Source organism: Aplidium turbinatum, chromosome 11, assembly GCF_918807975.1.
Source record: "Aplidium turbinatum chromosome 11, kaAplTurb1.1, whole genome shotgun sequence".
NCBI classification, from domain to species: Eukaryota; Metazoa; Chordata; class Ascidiacea; order Aplousobranchia; family Polyclinidae; genus Aplidium; species Aplidium turbinatum.
This window is the reverse complement of record NC_137482.1, coordinates 17,953,367-17,974,371: the sequence shown is the minus strand read 5'-3', so window position 1 is coordinate 17,974,371 and position 21,005 is coordinate 17,953,367. Positions and strand designations below refer to the sequence as shown.

General features: G+C 38.4%; 1 protein-coding gene across 2 annotated transcripts; it reads right to left on the bottom strand.

Moving 5' to 3' along the window:
• Positions 1-1,085: 1,085 nt before the first annotated feature.
• On the bottom strand, positions 1,086-15,378 carry LOC145779476 (PHD finger-like domain-containing protein 5A). Of its 2 annotated transcripts, none has more exons than XM_082591076.1 (6): positions 15,310-15,378; positions 7,052-7,155; positions 6,304-6,327; positions 5,869-5,957; positions 2,957-3,034; positions 1,086-1,465 (listed from the first exon to the last, which is right to left on the bottom strand). In XM_082591076.1, exons 1-6 carry the CDS (start codon positions 15,345-15,347, stop codon positions 1,376-1,378), a joined length of 423 nt encoding a protein of 140 aa, XP_082447202.1. In that variant the 5' UTR covers positions 15,348-15,378; the 3' UTR covers positions 1,086-1,375. The 2 variants fall into 2 exon arrangements, with proteins under 2 accessions (XP_082447202.1, XP_082447203.1); XM_082591077.1 differs by lacking the exon at positions 15,310-15,378 and adding an exon at positions 15,052-15,171.
• Positions 15,379-21,005: the final 5,627 nt, after the last annotated feature.

The window sequence follows — 21,005 nt, the reverse complement described above, 5'->3', positions numbered from 1 at the left end:
CTATCAGTCACTACTGCAGCACGTACACTCGACAATGGTATATTATTTGCAGATAATAATTAGCCTAATTGGTTTTCAAAAATATTTTTTAGACCAATTAGGTGAAATTGGATAATTTCACACGGCACACTAGTGTGCCGCGGCACAGTGGTTGAAAAACACTGATCTAGGGCTACCACTGCATTTCAACAGCAATGTTTTAACCCGAAGAGCATGTTGGTGACATTTTTTTCACAAACAGCGATTGTTTATATCAGGCTACAATAGTGTTTGGTCAATGGCTCACTTGTTTGAAAACCTGGAGCAGCTTTCGATGAAATAGCAGAAAGTAGGGGCAGATCCAGCAAGTAGTTTTAGGGGGAGATTTCCGATCTTGCAAACACACCTCGAATAGCAAGAGTTTCAATAAGTTTCTTGTCTTAATCGTGTGTAACTATAAGCTTCATAAAACCAAAACATCTGCACGATATTTTTATGGAACTATTCATCAACCCAAAGTATCCGTTTAGGGAACGTTCAAATATTACGTAACGCTTTTTTTCCGAATTTTTAACCCCCCCTCCCCCATGTAACGCCAACGTAACGCTTTTTTCAATCCCCCCCTCCCCCATGTAACGCTTTTTCACTACGAATTCAGCACAAAAAACTACCATTTCGTACTCGAAAGCGTTACGTAACGTTTTGCTTGAACCCCCCCCTTCCGATGTGACGCTAACGTAACGCTTTGCATAAACCCCCCCCTCCCCCTCGAAGGCGTTACGTAATATTTGAACGTTCCCTTAGCGCACGCCGAAATCATCTCTTCAGCACTTCTTAGACACAACTGTGATAGCACAGATCAACACCTTCTTAGAAAAACTTAGTCACTTCCAAGGCCGTTGAGAGGATATTGTGGGCCAGGTACAAATTATATCCTTGGGTCCCAAACTAGAACCTTTACAAGAAAAACGCACTATCCAAATGAGCTACGCTGTAGTTTCTTTATGCTTTCAGGCCCGTAAAATTATCCCGGGTCAGGGTGAAAAAGTTCCTTCTAATCCAGAACATTTGCAGCCTGACAAGCGCTAAAATGCAACTGCTACAGGTACTCAAACGTTCAACTGTATTTGAAAACATCTGACGCATTCAAGAAACATTTCCGCGATTAAAACTGTCGATTTTTAAGTTTGCATTGCCGTTGAATAAAATTGCTCAGGTCGCAATCTCGTCCATTGGCTACGAGACTCCATCTGTTTCTATAGAACACAGCACATGAAGTTGCTACGCAAGCGAAAAACGCTTGAAATGTCCTGACAACACAGCAGCATGACTAGTTTTGGAAATATAAACTTTAAAACGACATCTTTTGACATCTGTGCAACGGTTGTTGAATTCGTCATCTTTTTTTGAAGCCGTACTTTTTTCTTTCATAGAAGAGATCTGTTTTCGCACTTCCTAAGTTAACGATTTTCGGACAACCATCACGCTGAAAAACATTAAACAGTGTGACATTAAAATACATTTTTCACGATTACACCATATACAATATTATACATTATACATTTACATGCAGTGGTGGCCTTAAGGTTTTGCGGGCCCTGGACAAAAAGTAATATGAGGGCCCCCTACAACCCGGTATCGACAAATTAAAGTACGCAAACTCAAATAATCATAAATCACAATACGGTAACACAAAAAGAAATTAACATGATACAACAACAAACAGCAATGGTAAGCGAGAAAGGTGTATTTCATGCGGTGACATCTTTACATCACTCTGATGCTATGTTGTAGGCCTACCACCACACCCAGTGCCCTCCGAGTCCTACACCACCCATCTACGGCACTTACACAAAATGCACCTTTCTAGCTTTTATTGCGGCAAACTCTTAAATAAGAGAAGCATTGTCCAATATTTTGTCGCTGTTGTGCTCAATTGAAACAACAACTAGTCCAATCAAGCGTTCTTGGCTCATTGTAGAGCGAAGGTAATTTTTTATCAACTTTAGTTTAGAAAATGATCTTTCCCCCAAAGCTACAGTAACTGGCACAGTAAGAAATAGTCTTGGTAACAAACATAAGTTAGGGTACACAACATTCAGTTTGTTTTGATACAGATCTACTGTAGAACAGAGAGAACTGTGGTTTCTTTTGTTTTCAATGGTGAAATGTGAAGCTCTGCACTTCAGTGGATATGGATAAAATATGGTGGAAAAGTTTAAGTTAGCCTACTGCTTTCTGCTAGTGCTTAATGTAAAATTTATTTGTACACATTTTGGATAAGCGTGGGCCCCATAAACTTGCGAGCCCTGGACGGTCGCCCAGCCCAAAGGCCACCCTTGTTTACATGTTGGCAATGAACATTATCTTTTTGGCTCATACTTAGTTCAGAAGATTGACTGAAAGGCCTTAATCAAAGTCAAAACTAAGCGTAGCCTATATCAAATTAATGGTCAGTAATTCTTGCAACAACTGATCAATGAAAAATATTTATCTACAAAAAAAAAACAATTTTGAAGCTTGACTTTGACAACTTTATATTCAAATAAAAGCCTTGAACCACCAACGCAGACTCGATCAAGAAAGTTGTAAGTTTGCGTTTAAAATTTCCGCTTGCAATAAAAGAAATGGTGTCAGTAAATTATTTTGTTTAAAACAAACTGTGGGATGCAAAATTGCCCTTTCAAATATTTCTGCATTATATGTCGAGATTCTATTTAGGTCGCTTGGTATACCTGTCTTTCTTAGAGCAGGAAGTTTATTTATTGAATTAATAAAGCTCATTTTTTGCATTCCTATTCAAATAAATTTCCACACATAGTAAGATTTTGAAAATGACAGCACCTGATTCTGATGGAATGTGCAGTCAAACCGATCGTAAAAGAATGTAGCCTAGGCCTACTGTGTATTTTCCCAATATTACTACCAGCTAGTAGGCTATGTAAAACTCAGACTTGATATTTAACACTGTACTTACATCCTTTTCTTGAATAGTGCACTCTTTACAGTAGTATGCATCGGACACTCCAGGACCACCACATATAACGCAACGACCCTGAAAAAATGCAAAATTTAAATCCTTCTAATTTATTTGTTTGCATTAGACTCAAGATGGTTCATATTACCAGTGGCGGCTCGTGCCATGGGGCTGCAGCACCACCTAGAAAGAGAAGAGGGAAAATATGTTTTCCTCTGTGTTTGTCCGACCCGGCTACTTTTTTCACTTAAGAATTGCGGATCAAAAATTAAAATATTAAAAGTTTCGTTTGGCAACACCGATTTTGGGCAAACTTCTTTGCAGCCCGAGATTCTGGATTTCAAGCGTTCTGATTGGCTCAAAATTATCCTTGAAGCTACACCTCATTTGGTATTTTACAGCAAATTTTGAATCTGTTGGGGCTACATAGAAAACAGCCCCACCTAACCGAATAACTTTACAGACTTTTTAAAGTTAAATTTTATCTCGCAGAGTAGCGATGAGCCATGAATGTAGAAGTGTTAGCTGTTAGGGTATTCAACAGGTTATAGGAAGTGCTAGTCCAGCCTAGGGCATCTCAAAATCACTTGAACCTTGTATGCAACGGCTAGGCTAGTCAAGACTAAGCTCAATACTCATAGGCGCCGACTTTTCAAAAAACCTTGGGGGGCGAGAAAGGTGATGACGTCATAACCATAACGCTATTTTACTCAGTTAAAATAGTCTTTGATTAAGCTTAGTGTCTTGTTTATATTGAAACCTAGGTCGCAAACCGAATTTATTAGAACCGCTGCTTGAAACGATTAGTTTTACGCATGCTGCACACCTAGTCGTAAAAATTTTGATATTGTTAGCTCATAACTGGAACAGTTGGAAAACAAGCCGATTCATTTCCTTTTTGTGCGAGTGAATAACGATGATCAAGACAGGAAATAAAACGCAAAAAAAAATCACGATCTCAAGCAGGGTGGAAACCCGCTATGAGTTTTATTAACCTCGTTTTGCTAATTACTTACCTTCAAAGCGTTTACAACGGCGAAGTGTTTTCTCTTATGTTTTTATCGAAAGTCTTTATAGTCTTTTATCGAATCCCGTATATACTCGAGTATAAGTCGAGATGTTTACAAGTGATTTTCACTTCAAAAAGACAGGTTCAACTTATACACGGGACAAGCTCGGCAGTTTTCAAAATGAACACACTTTTGCTGTGGCAAAATCATTGCCAACGTAGATTACGGAGTGTGTAATGGCGTCGGTGGAACTAAAAGTTTTGAATACGATTATATACGATTATTTGCAGTGATTCAAACTTAATTTTCAAATTTATTGATTTCTATCAATTTTAAACTTTATGCACTTGTTGAGTAATATACAAAGCTCACGAGACAAAACAGCGGAAAGAGCTATTTTAAGAGATCAATTTTTTTATTTTTGCGTGTAGGATATAATCGTTCTAATTATGTTTATCGTAAATCGTTATATTTATTATCGTTATACATAATCGTTTATCGTTCTAATTATGTTTTATTACGTAGCATTCCATGATCGTGGAAGTCGATGTTAAACCTTAGCGGCCGCATAAAACAATGATGTCAGGTTAGCTAGGTGATAATAGCGGTAGGAGACGATTGTTAATGCAAGCAATATCTGCGACCAAGACCATTAAACACCTTTTCTTTTATCAGTTTTCGATTTAATTCTCACACATCGCGAAAAAAACAATGCGTTCTGTTGAATCATAATTGATCTCACAGCGGGAAGACCTCGTTGAAAATAGCGCGTCTAATTTAGTTGGTTTTCTTAATATTGCAGTGAATAGTTACGTGACTATTCCAGCAGCGTAAGTTACTCTACCAACTACTTTGAAATTTCCATACCGTATGAGAAAGCCATGCGATCAGCTGCGGTTTTGCGGGCAAGAGCAACGTAGGCTATATTTCGCTTTCGTCATTCTTTATGTCCGTTTAAAATTTAAATGATCTAAATCTCTTTCGCGAAGTGTTTTATCTTTGAAACACCACTTGTAATAACCATTTTTGTTGCCCCTCAACCATAAATTTACGGGGGGCGCCGCCCCCCGGAAGTCGGCGCGTATGTCAATACTAGTAAAGTTTGTTTCCAAAGCAATACTGTTAGTTTTTTTTAATTACAGCTTAGGAATACATCAACTTTTCAACAAAGTTTGAATGCATTTTTTCAAAGTTTGAGGTAAAAACATGCTCAGTCCGGAGTCTGCTGAAGGCGAACAACTTCGCGGAGAGGTCTGGGAGGAGGCCCCCCAGACCTCTCCGCGAAGTTGTTCGCCTTCAGCAGACTCCGGACTACTTATTGCAGCCCCACTGCTCACAAACAGCACCAGCCACCACTGCATATTACAATCACTACTAAAAAGTAAAAACAAAGCAATACTCAACTTGAAAAAGCTGAGTCATAATGTACCATATTATACAAAAATGGATAGTAACAATCCGTTCGCATTAGTTCATAAATCCATTGGTGGAAAGATAACTGACAACGTGTTACAAACCGATATATTATTTTATGAATTAGAGCTTGAAACGTTGTGGTATTGTTATCAATGAAAGCAGAAGTGATGCTGCATCGCCTCTGCAGATGAAACAACATTTTGCAACAATTATTGTATCAAACATGCAAGCCTTACTGCAAGATAAAAGATAGTTACACCATAGTTAACAGGCATATAAAAGCATACAACAAGAATGAAACAACACATTTTTAACGACAATAGAACATTTAGAAACTGTCCTCTGAGAAGCATGATGAGAGGTTGGGAGACATATCAGCATTGACTTTATTAATTAATTGAGTAACGCCTTCTGTGTGTTCATGAATGTGATAATTTGAAAGTTAAAACTTCAGTGTAAGAAATGTTTTAGCGATTATATGTGTACCTGGTAAGATCCATAATTGCATTCATCACAAATACGGACCAAAGTGCATGGCCGCACATAGGAATCACATATTACACATTTGCCATCACCTGCCAATAATACCAAATTGAAAGTAAAACTTTAATTAAAGTAAAATTAAAATACTCTCCATTCATAGACATCTAGTGCATGGAATAAATTACACACAACAACACTTCAACATGCGGAAACTTCACTCTGTCAGTCTTAGTAACTGGACATGCATCAGTGGTTCAAAGCCTCTACAAGTATGTGAAACTGCCAGAATTAAACTCCCAAAGAACTTTCTCAGTCAGAAGACACAGATTCCCATAATTTATCCAATACAAAGAATTTACAGATTTAGCTTTAAAATAAGCCTAACATTGAAAATCACCAACCACATTTCAAAACAAACATTTAAACAAAATAACTTACACTTTTCACATAGTCTTCCAATAGCTGCAAAAAATATACACTTTAGGGCTTAAATGGTAACTTAGTGCAACAATTTGACAAAAACAAAAAATGAAGGTAAATGTATTATTTTTAGATGCAATTTTTTTAAATTACAGACACATAAAATGTAGTAATATAACTTTAAGGCTCTATCATTTTTTTAAAATTTAATTTGACTGCTCCTGTTAAAAATGTGTAAGCAACCACCAACTTTGACAGAACAGCAATGCATGTCATGGAGGGATTTAATTTGGCTGCACTAGCACTGTAAGTGATATCTCTGACGAACGCAATCTCAACAACAGACACAAGTTTCAACAACATAGTCACAGCGGGTTTGGGTAAGAAGTTATTTGGTTATGGTGGCATATATAAGGGTCGTGTCATTCAGACCACGTCATCATGTCATGTAAATTTACCATTCTTAAAGGCTTGATAACTGAGCATTGGACCACCTTCACCTTTGTATGAAGGGGGGAGGGTTAATCCTATTATCAAATTTAGCCTTGATTTTAGAATACATTTTTTTTTAAATTTCCATCCAAAACTCTGCAAATATAAGTATGCGTAATGAAACACGTATGCATCATAGCCTACTGCTAAAGCAAAATAATTGAAAAGCTAAACTACAGCCAACCTAATAAGTACAATGTAATTGTAGACCCTAGAAATATAATAAAACTTTTCCAATTGACAAAACTTAAGTTCATGTTGTTAACTATCTTACCAACACCAGGTTGTTTCCGGCAGAAGATCAAGTCGGGATGATGCTTTGCCATGTTGCTTATCACAGCAAAAGTTTTTACAGGAAATAAGAATAGACAACAATTGCTTAAAATAAAAGAATTTATCAGTGACTAAAAATATTTGAGATAAATTTGATTATTCAATATTTATGTTCTAACACAATATTCAACTGGTAATGCTAGGATATAAATGTATAGCGGCAATGAAATAATGCCATAAACACATTGCAAAAATCTGAGCAATAAGAATGCACATTGTGTATAAACAAAGCAAGCAATTAGACATAAATTCTGCTAAGTATTTTGAGAAAAGTATTAGAAAGTTTGAGCTAAGAAAATATACTAATAAATTGTAACAAATCATTATGTCATGGACAAGACTATTGATCAGTTTTGCTGTTGTGGGCTACTACCGTACCTGAGGGGCAGACCTTGCCTTTGTAGTTTATTGTTACATAGGCTACCGTAACTGTACGGTACTCATTATTAACATTACACAGTTGCAATAGATTATGTTGCGCCTTTAGCAGCATGATCATAACTTATTCTTATAGACAAAATAATCTAATTCAGCTCAATACTGCGGGTTCACTGTGGCAACAGCGATTTTTTATATGCTTTTAGAACACAATTCCATGGCCCAGTTAAATGGCGAGTGCAATGAGGCGGTGATAGACTTTCCAGGATGCAACCTAGTTTGCACCCAACAGTTGGTACCCTGAAAAGACTGAGAAAAAATTAAAAAAACCGAAGTCGCTGATCGCAGTTTCTGCAAACATTTTAAAATTTTCCTTCTGAAAAGATTGAGAGAAAAAATAGCACAAAACCAAAGTCGCTGATCGCAGTTTCCGCAAACAAACAAAAACTCTCAGGATCATTACCGGAAATTTTAAAATGTTTGCGGAAACTCCGATCTCAACCCTAACCCTTTTAAAATGATTGCGGAAACTGCGATCAGCGACTTTAGCAATAACCGCAAATGTTAAAATGTTTGCGGAAACTGCGGAAAAAACGGAAACGGCGATCAGCGACTTAGGATTTGTTCTATTTTTAACTTTCGATATTTTCAGTTTGTTTGTTTGCGGAAACTCCGATCAGTGACTTTGGCTTTTTTTAATTTTTTCTCTCGATCTTTTCCTAACCCTAACCCTTTTAAAATGTTTGCGGAAACTGCGATCAGCGACTTTGGCAAACTCTTAGGATCATTACCGGAAATTAAAAAAAAAAACATTTACAAAATTAAGTGTATTAAGTCATATGGGGTAAATAAAAACAAACGGGTAGTTGGGGTAAAAAAAAAACAACCCCATTATAGCCCCACCAAAGTCTTGTAGATTACTTTGCAACATGTCAGTTTGAAGACACATACATGTACTTTGAAAAATCTCTAGCAGCTCTAGGTAGACTTTATTACTTATTTAGGGAAATTCTTTGAGGGAAGGTCACCAAATGCAGATAGGGAAAAAGTTTTTGGCTTTGATAGAAAAGTTTATCAGCATTCATATACTACAAACTGCAAATCATAGAAACTGTTCCTACATAATGATGTATGGTTACTTTGTGTGACAGCATATATAACACTTTAAATTTCTTTGTTGTATATGAAATATAACATTGTTTTTTTTTACCCCAAATCAATACATTGAAATGGGCAAAAAAAACAATGTTTTTTTTATCCCGCTTTGTTTTTTTACCCCATGTTTAATTTGCACTTGTTCAGATCGTTTAGGAAGTATATATAGCAATATGCCCAGGTGTTACAAACAAAAGCCTTAGAAGCTATTTACTGAGCAGAGCATCAAAAATGCTATAAAAGAGGTTCTAGAAGATGATACAAAAGTGTATAAAACTGCTGCCAAATACCACATGTCAACAAGTATGCTGAGAAAGAGGGTGTTAGAAGTAAAGGGAGAGTTTGAAAGAAGGGCACAGGTTAGATTATGTTCTAGTTGCTAAAAACATCCTTGATGGTTGAATTACTGGTAACTGTTTTAATAAAATTTGGTTTGATATTTCTGTTGAAATGAAAAAAACTATTTAAAATTATATTTTAAGGGCCGGAAGAACGTTTTGTCACCTGAAGTGGAAGAAAATCTGGCTCACTGTTTGAGAAAAATGGCTGAACTAGGATTTGGACCTACTCTGCAGGAAATGCAAGCAATAGTACAAGACTACATAACTGCGAATGAAATTGCTACACCATTTATAAGTTTGATGCCAGGATATGATTGGGCTAAATCGTTTATGCAAAGACATAAGCTAACACTCAAAAAAGGTGGAATGATGCAGCTAGCTCGGAAGAATGTAACAGCTGATCCTTTTGTCATATATGGGTTCTTTAGAATGTTAGAAAAAGAAGCAAGAAAATTACAGATTTTGGACCGGCCAGAATGCTTCTGGAATGTGGATGAATCTGGGTTTCCGACTGATCCATCTAAATGCAAAACAATTGGATCAGTTGGAAAGAAAACTATCAGAGTGACATGTGGGGCAAATCGAGAAAATACCACCATTCTGGCAGTGTGTTGCGCTGATGGTACTGCCCATGACCTTCTTGTGATTTTCAAAGGAAAAAACTTGCAAAGCACATGGAGGGGAGGGCATGCACTTCCCAACACTTTTTATGGAATCAATGAGTCTGGTTGGATCACACGTGACATATTTCATGATTGGTTCAAAGAGTTTGTGAAGAGAACCCAACATATCCGCCCTCTTCTTCTCACTTTTGATGGCCACATGTCACACATGTCCTTATCAACTATTGAATTAGCAACTCAAAACAATATATCTCTTGTAAAGCTGCCAGCTCATTGCACTGATGTACTACAACCTCTGGATGTAGCTTGCTTCAGTCCACTGAAATGTTACTACCAAGTAGCATTGACAGAGCGAGTACACAGGACAGGTGCACGAGAGCCTCTGAGAAAAGCAGAATTTGTTGATCTTCTGTGTAGCATATGGCCAAAAGGAATGAGCGAAAAAAACATTAAAGCAGGGTTTCTTGCAACTGGTGTTTTTCCCGTAAATGCTGACAAATACAAAGTATCAAGGCTAGACAAAATCAAACTTGCATCAGGCCTCGAAATTCCGGCGGTCATGACCTCCGGAATGACCTCGAATGTCTGCAGAAGCCGACTCATTGGTCGGTCATAAATGACCGCCGCAAAATTCTTGACAAAAATAGAGCTAATGCAGCAAAAACATATTTTAAATTTGAATTGTTACAATTGTTTGTTTAACGCGAACAAATACGGAGCTGAAGCAATAATAGTACAAGCAATTGCTTTAAAGATCACATTAGAGTGGCGTGGTTAACGGGGTCTGCTACTATTCGGTGAGTCCGATTCGGTGAGTCTGATTCGGTGAGTTCCTAACCTCTAACCCCTAACCCTAAAACGGCAATGATAATTAGGCCACGGTACCCAATAATTAAAAAAAAAATTGAAAAAATCCCCCGTTAAGGGATCGGACTCACCGAATCGGACTCACCGAAACGGGCCATTCCGTGGTTAACGAGCTGATGGCAAAAGTAGCCAATTTTACATCATTTTAACGCCTTGCAATGTTGCCTTGAAATAAAGCTGTCTGAACTTTTCGGCAGGATATTATGTATTCTAATTTTAACAATGAGGATTATTGCGTTACATTGATCGTTTGTTAAAAAGAAACGTCACAGAGAAGCAAGTCTCAGCTGGGTTCCGCACGTGCTCAGGCGAATGTGGCGACCTTATTCACGCTGATACTAATAGAAATAGAATTTCTGCACAGAAGGGAGGGTGTTAGACTAAAACACTATTGTGTTAGTTAGTTAACACTAACACTATTGAGGGCTAACACTATTGAGTCACTAATGCGCATTTGTCTGGACGGTCCTGAGCTGGAGATTTACGACCCCGCGTTGGCAGTAATCGCTTGGCACAACGATTCTATAATGCGAAAACCACGGAATATGTGATCGTAGTTGCTTTTGTAATAAGGAAATTTGGATTGTTGTTTTCAATTGTGTTTATTGCGTCATTACACGACTGTCATTAACGCACTGATTTATTTGCAAGCGATCTGCTCCAGTATACTTCAGGGTCGGTTAATTAAGCCATCAACCATTGCAGAGTTATTCTGTTGTAGAAAATCTTCTACAAACACGACTACACAATACTGTAGTGTGATTTTGTGCAAAATCTACATGCAAAAAACATGTCCAGTTGAGATATTAAATGTCCGCTGAAAGGGCCAGTCCGGTAGGACATGCTTGACCGCCGGAAAAAAGTACAAATTTCGAGGCCTGTTGTCATACAAAAAGTGGGAGGAGCAAGATTTTCCTTCGGAACAAGACGGTTCTCCAATTTTGCATCCTAGTACTTCAATATCTGTGGATTTTGAGTGCTCTGATCAGGATGTTAACCAAGATCCACTGCATGAATCTGAATCTGATGTAAATTCCTCTTTTGTTTCCAGTGTGTCAACTGCCATCGATTCCATTCCCACATTCTCAACATCATCAGCATTAGAAAAAAATGAAAATGACCTGTCATATTTGATCAAAAAAATTCAAGCATTTGCCCCGCCAGGTATGCGATATGTTGTGCAACTAAGGAAACAGAAACCTCACTAGAAGCTGTTATCAAATCACGTGGTAGAACAAAAAAATCAGGCTCACTTAAGAAGAGAAGGAAAATTTCTATGCATAGTGCAATACTGACAGATGAAGATTTCAGAAGGAAAATTGTAGAAAAGGAGACTCAAAAATCGAAAAAGGTACAGAAGAAAGCAGTTAAAAAGAAGGTGGTGAAGAGAATCATTTCAGACAGCGAGAGTGAAGAATTGTTAAAGGATATACAGGAAACTGATGATAAAGAGGATAAACAAGAGAGAGCAGACAAAACAAGCAACAAGAAGCACGACATTGTTATATCAGAACAACACATAGGAAAGTTTTTTGCTGTTTTTTGGAGCAGTCCCAAATGCTACTATTGGGGCAAAGTTCTGAAGGTCTTTTTTGATGATGAAGAAGATGACATGGCTGAATCTGTGGAATTTCAGTTTCTTCACAAGAAAGAACAGACGTCCGATCCATGCCGCATGCTGTGGGATTGGCCGACTACACCTGACAAAGATATTATTTCAGTAAAGTACTGCTTTTTTGGACCAGAACAGCCTGTGCTTACAGATGCCATGAGAGGGAAATCATTCTTCAAGTTTTCTTGTGAAACAAGTGCCTCCAGAAAGTTTGCTGCAATTAGCAAGTTTGGCTTGTAATAACTAGATAACCTATTCTACTGGTGTTTACTATTCAAGCTGTTATATAATTAATTATATATATATACTTCCATAGGCGCCGACTTTTATTTTTGCACGGGGTGGCGGATAGCACAATATGGCAACCTAAAAATTTCCAAACTGCATGTTTTTGTTTGATTTTTACTAAGCGTGTTTCGTAGATGCTATTGCCTTTTCACACCTGATTTGCAGCTCGATAATTTACAAAGCAACTTTAAAACAAAGCACAGGAAGTATGTCGTGAATTTTATTGCTACGTTGCTGCTCTGACACTTAACATTTGGCAAAAGTATTTTTGCGAACAGCAGCTCTGTCAATCCAACTGTTAATCAACTGGTCAAGTTGTAACCGTGAAGCTTCAGCTTGATAAACATTTAAAATTAGGACGTGGTTCAATCGCTGTTGCGTCATGGTAGATCGCAAGTAGGTTTTTATGCGCCTGAGTGCACTAAACGATCGCTCCGCCTCGCAGGTGGTGGAAGGCAACGATAAGTATATTTTCACAATGCAGACCACGTTTGGAAGCATTAATGAAATTGTTTCATTGCTTGCAAATAGATCAAGCAGTTGCGACATAATTGAAACAAAAATCTGTTTTTGCTGTTGAAAACTTTCCAGCTGTTGCAATTCCAGACGCAGAAATGTTAGGTTTATGTCATCTTTATATGTGGCAGCGACATTTTCAAAAGCAGCTCTGTTCTCTTCCGATGCTTCATCCTTGAAAAGCAGAACTGTTTCCATGTCATTATCGTTTTCATGTCCTGCTGTGAATAATGTGACAAAAGTGAAGAAGAACACTGTTTAAATACGTCTAAATAAATGCTTTGCGAGTAAGCATTTACGGTAGAAAAAAAAAAAAAAAAAAAAAACGGTTGCTGTTGCTGGTCATCGAAAGATCTTGCAGTACGTCCACCACGGCCACGCGGCAAAGATGGCAACTGCAAACCCATATCAACAGCTGATTTTTTACATGCTTCGAACAACGCAGATGCCTCACTTTATGTTGCTGCATTCCAAGAAACCGTTGATGATACGGCTTCCAGTAATTCACGTACCTTTCCAACATTGATCCCACGTTTCTGAACAGCGATATGTACAGGGCTTAAAATAAGCAAAAGCTTTTGCAGGACACGCAAGGAAAAGTAAACGTCGAAACTCTCCATGGATAAAACATGGCTAGTGGCATTGTTTCGAGTGACAGCATCCATGCCATCTTCTTTCGATGTGGTGTCAAGCCAATCTAGTATGGCCTCATACTGGTCAAGAAAAGCATTTACGCTGGGAGCAGCTTTTGGAAAATTGCATTTTTTTAATGAAATTTGAAAATGGATAATTGGATATTCATTTAGGGGGTGGAGTTATCAATCATCGAGATAATTTTATTTCCAAGTATTTTATAGCTGGCATAATTTATAGCGATATTATGAGCAGTTTAAAAATTTTCAAAAAAGATTTTTGAGGGAGGCAATGGAAAGATCGTATTTTATTGATTAATAAATCCCATTGTAAACCTAACAAATGTAACAATGACTTATGACAAATAAAACGATCGCAACAACAAGGAAAAAACTCGTAGCCACGTGTTGCGTAATCTTCACGTAGCTTGCTTGATGTTACGCGAGTATCATGCTTGCGACAAAACAATCATTTTCTTCGCAATACTGTATTGGTTCACTTCTTGCTTTACGTTGACTTGAAGCGAAAACCAATGACCAAAAAAAGATTTAAACGTCCGTTCAAATTACATTTATTTGCAGTAAGTAATGTAGCCTAAACGGGGTGGCTGCCACCCCGCCACAGCGGTTACGGGGTGGCGTGGCCACCCCGTAACCCCGTAAGTCGGCGCCAGTGATACTTCTTTGAAATAAGTAACGCTAACAAACTATTCTTCAAAGAAGTCACTTATAATGTTACCTTTGTGAAAGAAGTTGCTAATGTAACAATGTTCAGCTTGAGTAGTAAACATCAGTAGAACAGGTTTTCAAGTTGCGATGGATCCTGGTGTACAATTTGACTCATTTTTGGCTTGTAATGTTATTGGACATAAGTCATGATGTACCGTAGTGGACACTTCGGCTGAACAAGTTTGCTGCTTTTTTCTGCATGCTTCTTGTTATTGTTGTTTCTGTTATGTTCTTTCCTTCAGGCACACTTTTCCACGCATATATTAGCCTAGCATCACACTATGGTGATTTGTAATGCTGTAGCATGTACAGTAGTTTATTGTTTTTTACTCATAATGAAAGCACCATGATTTGATGATGTGATTCTCATGTTTTGATGTTTCATTTTGTGCACCATTAATATAACAAATTTAGAGAAAAAGTTGTACTGCTAGCATTGATATCATCATACTTACACATTTAACAGGTTTAGAGCATAGAAACATGTGAGGATTATGCTTTATCAAGCTTTGTTTTTATTTACCCCAGCTATGTTTTTTATTACCCCTTTTACTGGGTAAAAAAAAACAAAGAAATTTTAACCACTAACAAGCAATTATTGAATTTTTTTTTTAAATTTCTAATGTGATTGGAAGCTACATGAGTGGACTTATATTACCCCAGAATATCATGACCTCATTGGAAAAAACATGGATTTGGTGACAAAGTTTTATTATTTTTTTTTTTTTTACCCCATATGACTTATATTTTAACAAATTTCAGCACCAACTACACTATATTCAATCAGTGCTACCACCTACCCTTACTCAAGTCAATACTCCAGCAGTGGCAATGTGATTGTGGCTGTGGCAATGGCAGTGGTCCCATCCACAAATTTAAAAAAAAACCTAGATTTTATCTAAAAAAAACCCAGATTGGCTGAAAAAAACCCAGATGTTTATAATATACCGTAGCTATTAGAAAAGCTTCGAGATGTCTACTAGACTTTCTGCAATCTTTAAATTTTGTACCACCCATTGACTATTCAAATATACCGTATTTCATTCTACAACACTTACTTTCTGCAAGTCTTTTTGTCTTTGGAGTCGTTTTTCATAACATTGATCGCAAACAGTCAAACACCCTCTATTACTTCGTTCACCAATTTTATTTTAAGTTTCCAGGTATGACAGTTTTGTCCCACTCTTTTCATGGCCTGTTTTGCTATCAACAAATCTTCCACAAAGCTAGCAATTGAACCAAAACTAGTCTAGTGGTACGATACGGTACTCACTCGTTACTCAAACTGAAAACTGAATGCTTTACTTGTGATCAGGAGGGGAAGCTAGCCTATAGCTTTCAAATTAGACAGAATTTACTTTAGATAGGCTATATTTTGTAGCAAAATAATTACCGGTACTTAGAATGGTTAATTCAGCTCGCGATTCCTATAATTTTATGCAAAATCAATAGATATTTAAGAAAAGTTAAAAATGCTGAAAAAACCCGGATATGAACGTTTTATAAAAAAAAAACTTAAAAACCCAGACGGGTAGCAAAAAACCCAGATCTGGGTTTAAAAACCCAGGAATGGGAGCCCTGCTGTGTGGCATGCGAACGCAATCGCATCAACCACGAAATGAAGTGCTGCAAAGTGCAAAGTTGCCAGACGGCGCAAAATAAATTTTCTGCTGTCGCTTTGAAAATTCTCTTCATGCATTCTCATTTCAACAACCTTTTTCATTGCGGCGCGTCTTTGAAATAAAAATATTTTTGCCCAGGTAAAAATCAGTATTGTCATGTCAAACTTTTTCTGCGCTTTTTTTACTCGAAACTTTAAGATGTGCTTGTAGCAATTAACTTAACTTATCAGCCCATACCTACCTGTAATACTAAATCTAGAGCCGCATTGCTGCGCCCGAAATGATCCGAGAACGAGGTCTGGGCTTTTTATTACATACAGTAGAACTCGGTTAATCCGGATTCGGTTAATCCGGATCTTCGCTTAATCCGGATAAAACTGGAAGTACAAATGATTTGTAATCTTTTTCTTGAGAAACATCTTTGGATTATGCGGATTATTTAATCCGGATCTTCGCCTATTCCGGACAAAAGTTGCGCTTTCTCTATCGCTTTATCCGGATTTGCCCGATTTTTCGCAAGTTTTCAATAGAAACTCGTCTTCGGTAACTGTTTTCAAAAGTTTTGAGTGACTACAGATTATTCCGACACGCATGTCTGAAGATGTAACTTTTGCCAGTGTGTTCTTGCGTTAGACGCAAAGTCTACAAAAAATACATTCATTTTACATGCATAGGCTACTGCATTTCAAAAGAACTCTATCCCCGGGTCGCTAATGTGGTGATCGCGCGCCTCGGAATTGGCAGATAACCACACTAATGCGTTTAGTTTCGGTCATTTTTACCGATACCCTTCTATCTAGGCACAGTCTCTATAGAGACTGTGATCTAGGTAACGTCAGGCTTGATAGAACCGTCATCGGTTAATCCGGATCTTCGCCTAATCCGGATGGAATCGCCGGTCAAATCGAATCCGGATTTACCGAGTTCTACTGATATATGATTTTATTGTCACCACATTAACTTAAGATTGCAATCGTCTTTCCACAACAGAACATAATTCAAATTAGCCTATAAGTTGAAACCCAGGAAACTGCACACTGAACGTTGACTGACGGAGCCAGAAATAATATCACTACTGTACCGAATTATCATATTAAAGTGAGCTGCACCAAAATTAAGCCATATGCCTAGCCTACTGGGTGAGGCAAAATTATACCGTACTCTAACACACTCTCTATACCAAAAACAACCTGTTTGTTGAATAGAAGGCCAGAACGCGATACAACTTAGGCTACATAGTCGCTGAGGCATCCAGCATCTGTAGGCTATAACGTTGAAGAGACGAAAAACTACGTAGCCTATATGTGATTGAAGCTGCCGGTTGCAAGAATGCGTTTAGCTTATTGGCATGCGAATTCTTGAGGCACGCAAATTCCTAAACACGCTTCAGAATCATGAAGCACAACTGCACAATTACTTGAATTCCTGGGTAGCGTTACATAAAAGAAAAACAATTGCACGACGGTAACAAACGTTGAAAAGACCTAAGCAGAAACGCAGGGCACTACAGTGCGCAAAAATTTGACTTGCACAAGAGTTCGACCGATATATGGGTTCATGTTCTTCACAGAGCGATGTCAAACAGAGGTCCTTTCGAGTCTCACTGATCTTCTTACCTCGGTCACGCCGCCGAAAAAAATTTTGCGTTTTACTCATTTTTTCAGCACTTGATTTCGCCTCAACTTAATTTTCTCTCAACACGCAAATCAGTCCAATCACCTGCCTATTCTCTTCAATTCTCATTTTGAGACGCTGCATTCCTTACCTGCAACTCGCCTTTTATCGAAGTAGATTTCATTACTGAGTACTTTCAGCCTAAATCAATAGTAAAACTTTGTCAAATAATGCTGTAACAGAGAGGAGAAAATAAGAAAAACGCACTATCCAAATAGGCGCTACGCTGTGGTTTTTTCATGTTTTCGGCTCGTAAAATTATCTCGGGTCAGGGTGAAAAAGTTCCTTCTAATCTAGAACATTTGCAGCCTGACAAGCACTAAAATGCAACTGCTACAGGTAGGCCTACTCAAATGTTCAACTGTATTTGAAAACATCTGACGCATTTAAGAAACATTTTGGCGATTAAAACTGTCGATTTTTAAGTTTGCATTGCCGTTGAATAAAATTGTTCAGGTTGGAATCTCGGCTACTGGCCACGAGACTCCATCTGTTTCCACAGAACACAGCACATGAAGTTGCTACGCAAGCGAAGAACGCTCGAAGTGTCTTCACAACAGAGCAGAGTAACTAGTTCTGGAACACCATTTTCATGAATCATGAGTTGCCGAAACAAAAAAATTACAAGCTTCTCACAGACTGTTGAATGCATTTTTTGTATTCTGAATTTGAATGTGCAGTAGGCCTATTCTTTGAATAAAATACTTTTCAGCAACCTTCTTCATTAATTAAATTAGTTTAGTGTAAAAAGAAATATTAAAGGCTAGAAAGCTTATTACTTGTGAAAGTTTAGTTTATCCACCAAGACCTAGATTAAAGTATTAATGTAAACGAGTTTTTAACAAACTGAATTTATAGGAAGGAAATTTAGATTTGAATATCGACTAAAAGGGTCCACCGAATAAAAAAGGTTGGGAACCGCTGGCATAGCAATAATAGATGGTCTGCAATATAGGCTGACACTGTACAGTATAGAACAGGCGTAGGCTAAGCCTAATAAACACCGGCCTAATGACCGACCGTTTGATCATAAAATGCTAGAAATATAATTATTAGTAGTTAAAGGGCGGGGAAACCCAAATTCACTTTTTGCGAGTTTTTTGTTTCAGCGTGATGTCATTGTGTACAACATGCGTTTTAGCAAAAAAAAAATCCAAATTTTGTTTCCCTCGTCTCGCTAAGGCCGCTTTTGTTTGATACCCGTTTGCGAGGTCTCGTGCGCATCAAGCTGTGATTCTGTTCGCTGTGACGTCACAAGGTACATATAAATAGTTGTGGCCAAAAGTTTAAGACCAGACTTGATTTATGACGATTTTTGCATTATTTCAAAATACTGCATCATATATTGTTTCAGTTGCATCATCTTTATGCATCATCTTATATCTGATGCAGTATTTTGAAGTAATGCAAAAATCGTCATAAATCAAGTCTGGTCTTAAACTTTTGGCCACAACTATATGTACCTTGTGACGTCACAGCGAACAGAATCACAGCTTGATGCGCAACGAGACCTCGCAAACGGGTATCAAACAAAAGCGGCCCTAGCGAGACGAGGGCAAAAAAATTTGGGATTTTTTTATTGCTAAAACGCATGTTGTACACAATGACATCACGCTGAAACAAAAAACTCGCAAAGTTAATTTGGGTTTCCCCGCCCTTTAAAATTGTAGAGGAAGCCATTGCCCCCTGGCTACGCCTATGGGAGAGCCTTTAGCACAGCGCATGATGAAACGCGCCCATGGATTAGCTACTGCTGGAAGCGCCATAACCTACTTTGCTAATGAAAAAGTGGAAGATCAAGCAAAGGTGCTCTAACTTTCCATATCTAGGCCTAATGAGTGAAGTAGTTTGCAGGCAACAATCAATCAGCGGAAACTTCACTTTGTCAAGCTTTGTGAGAAGTTTGCGTCAGTGGCTCCTAAGTTTCTACAAGTAGCCTATTCGAAGCTGCCACTGCCAGGAATATCCCAGCCAGCAAGCCTATATGGGCCCCACATGGGGACCCATATGGGCTGATGTACGGGCCCCATGTGAGATGCCCATATGGGGCCCATACACATTGTGTCCGCGGGCATCACATTGCCCCCATATAGGCTGCCCATATTCATTTATGGGTTTCATGTGGGTTGCTCACACTCAAACCACAAATCTAATATGGGCTGCCCATATGTAACCCATAAATCTAATACAGGCTGCCCATATGTATATCAGGTATATAACTGCAGACAGATGCCAAAGTGCCAAACTGCAAGCAATGAACTTTGCGCAATGCATAGCAAGGTGCCCCCAGTAAAGTGCTCAATCGGCGTAAGCCAAGAGCGTCAACTGCAGACAGTGTTTTTTTTTTTTCACGATGATGAACTGTTTTATTTTGATCAACAACGCACGAGTAGGTATATAAGTCCATGTGACATTTTCCTATTTGTGGTACGTAAGCACAAAAAATAGTACTACTGCTAACCTTGCCAAAGTGCTCCAACTGCAAGCAGTGAGCTTTGCGCAATGCATAGCAAGGTGCCTCCAGTAATTTTGCTTGTTCAATTTCATTTTGTGTTTGTTTAAAAGATCAACAAAAGTCGTTTGAGACAACTAAAAAGTCTCAAAGTCTAGACAAATGCTGATCGAGGTGTATATCATATTAGTATGGGTTGCCCACAAACCTTTGAATCACTGTGTGGGTAGCCCATGGTCTGCCCATAAAAAATGTGGGCAGTCCATGGTCTGCGCATAAAAAATGTGGGCAGCCCATGGCCTGCCCATGAAAAATGTGGGTAGCCCATGGTCTGCCCATAAAAAATGTGGGCAGCCCATGGTCTGCCCATAAAAAATGTGGGCAGCCCATGGCCTGCCCATGAAAAATGTAGGTAGCCCATGATCTGCCCATAAAAAATGTGGGCTGCCCATGTTCTGCCCATAAAAAATGTGGGCAGCCCATGGTCTGCCCATAAACAAAGTGGGCAGCCCATGGTCTGCCCATAAACAAAGTGGGAAGCCCATCAATATTTCATGCTTAGCCCATGATCAATAATTTTATGTGGCTAAATTTCTTAAAATGCATTTATATGATCACGCATTTGAAGATTGGAAGTTTTATATTCCACCTTGTCATTTAGCAACACATTCTGCAAGAAAGCCCATATTGGGCGCATATGGCAAAAACAAAAAAACCCACATAAAACCCACATGCCCATTAAAATAGTATATGGGGCCCATATGGGCTTGCTGGCTGGGATCCAACTAACCTCTAAAGAGTGTTTTCCAGTCCAAGTAAGATTCAAGCAACGGATCAAATGACACAAAAGTAGTTGACCGTAAAGTCGCCGTATTTTAATCAGTAGGCTATTGAACCAGAACAAAAGACCATTTAGCTCAGTAGTTACGTGCCCGGCTCAAGATCTCGCGGCGCTGGTTCGACTCTCGGGGTGTGCGCTTGAGCAACGCATCTCAGGACTGCTCTC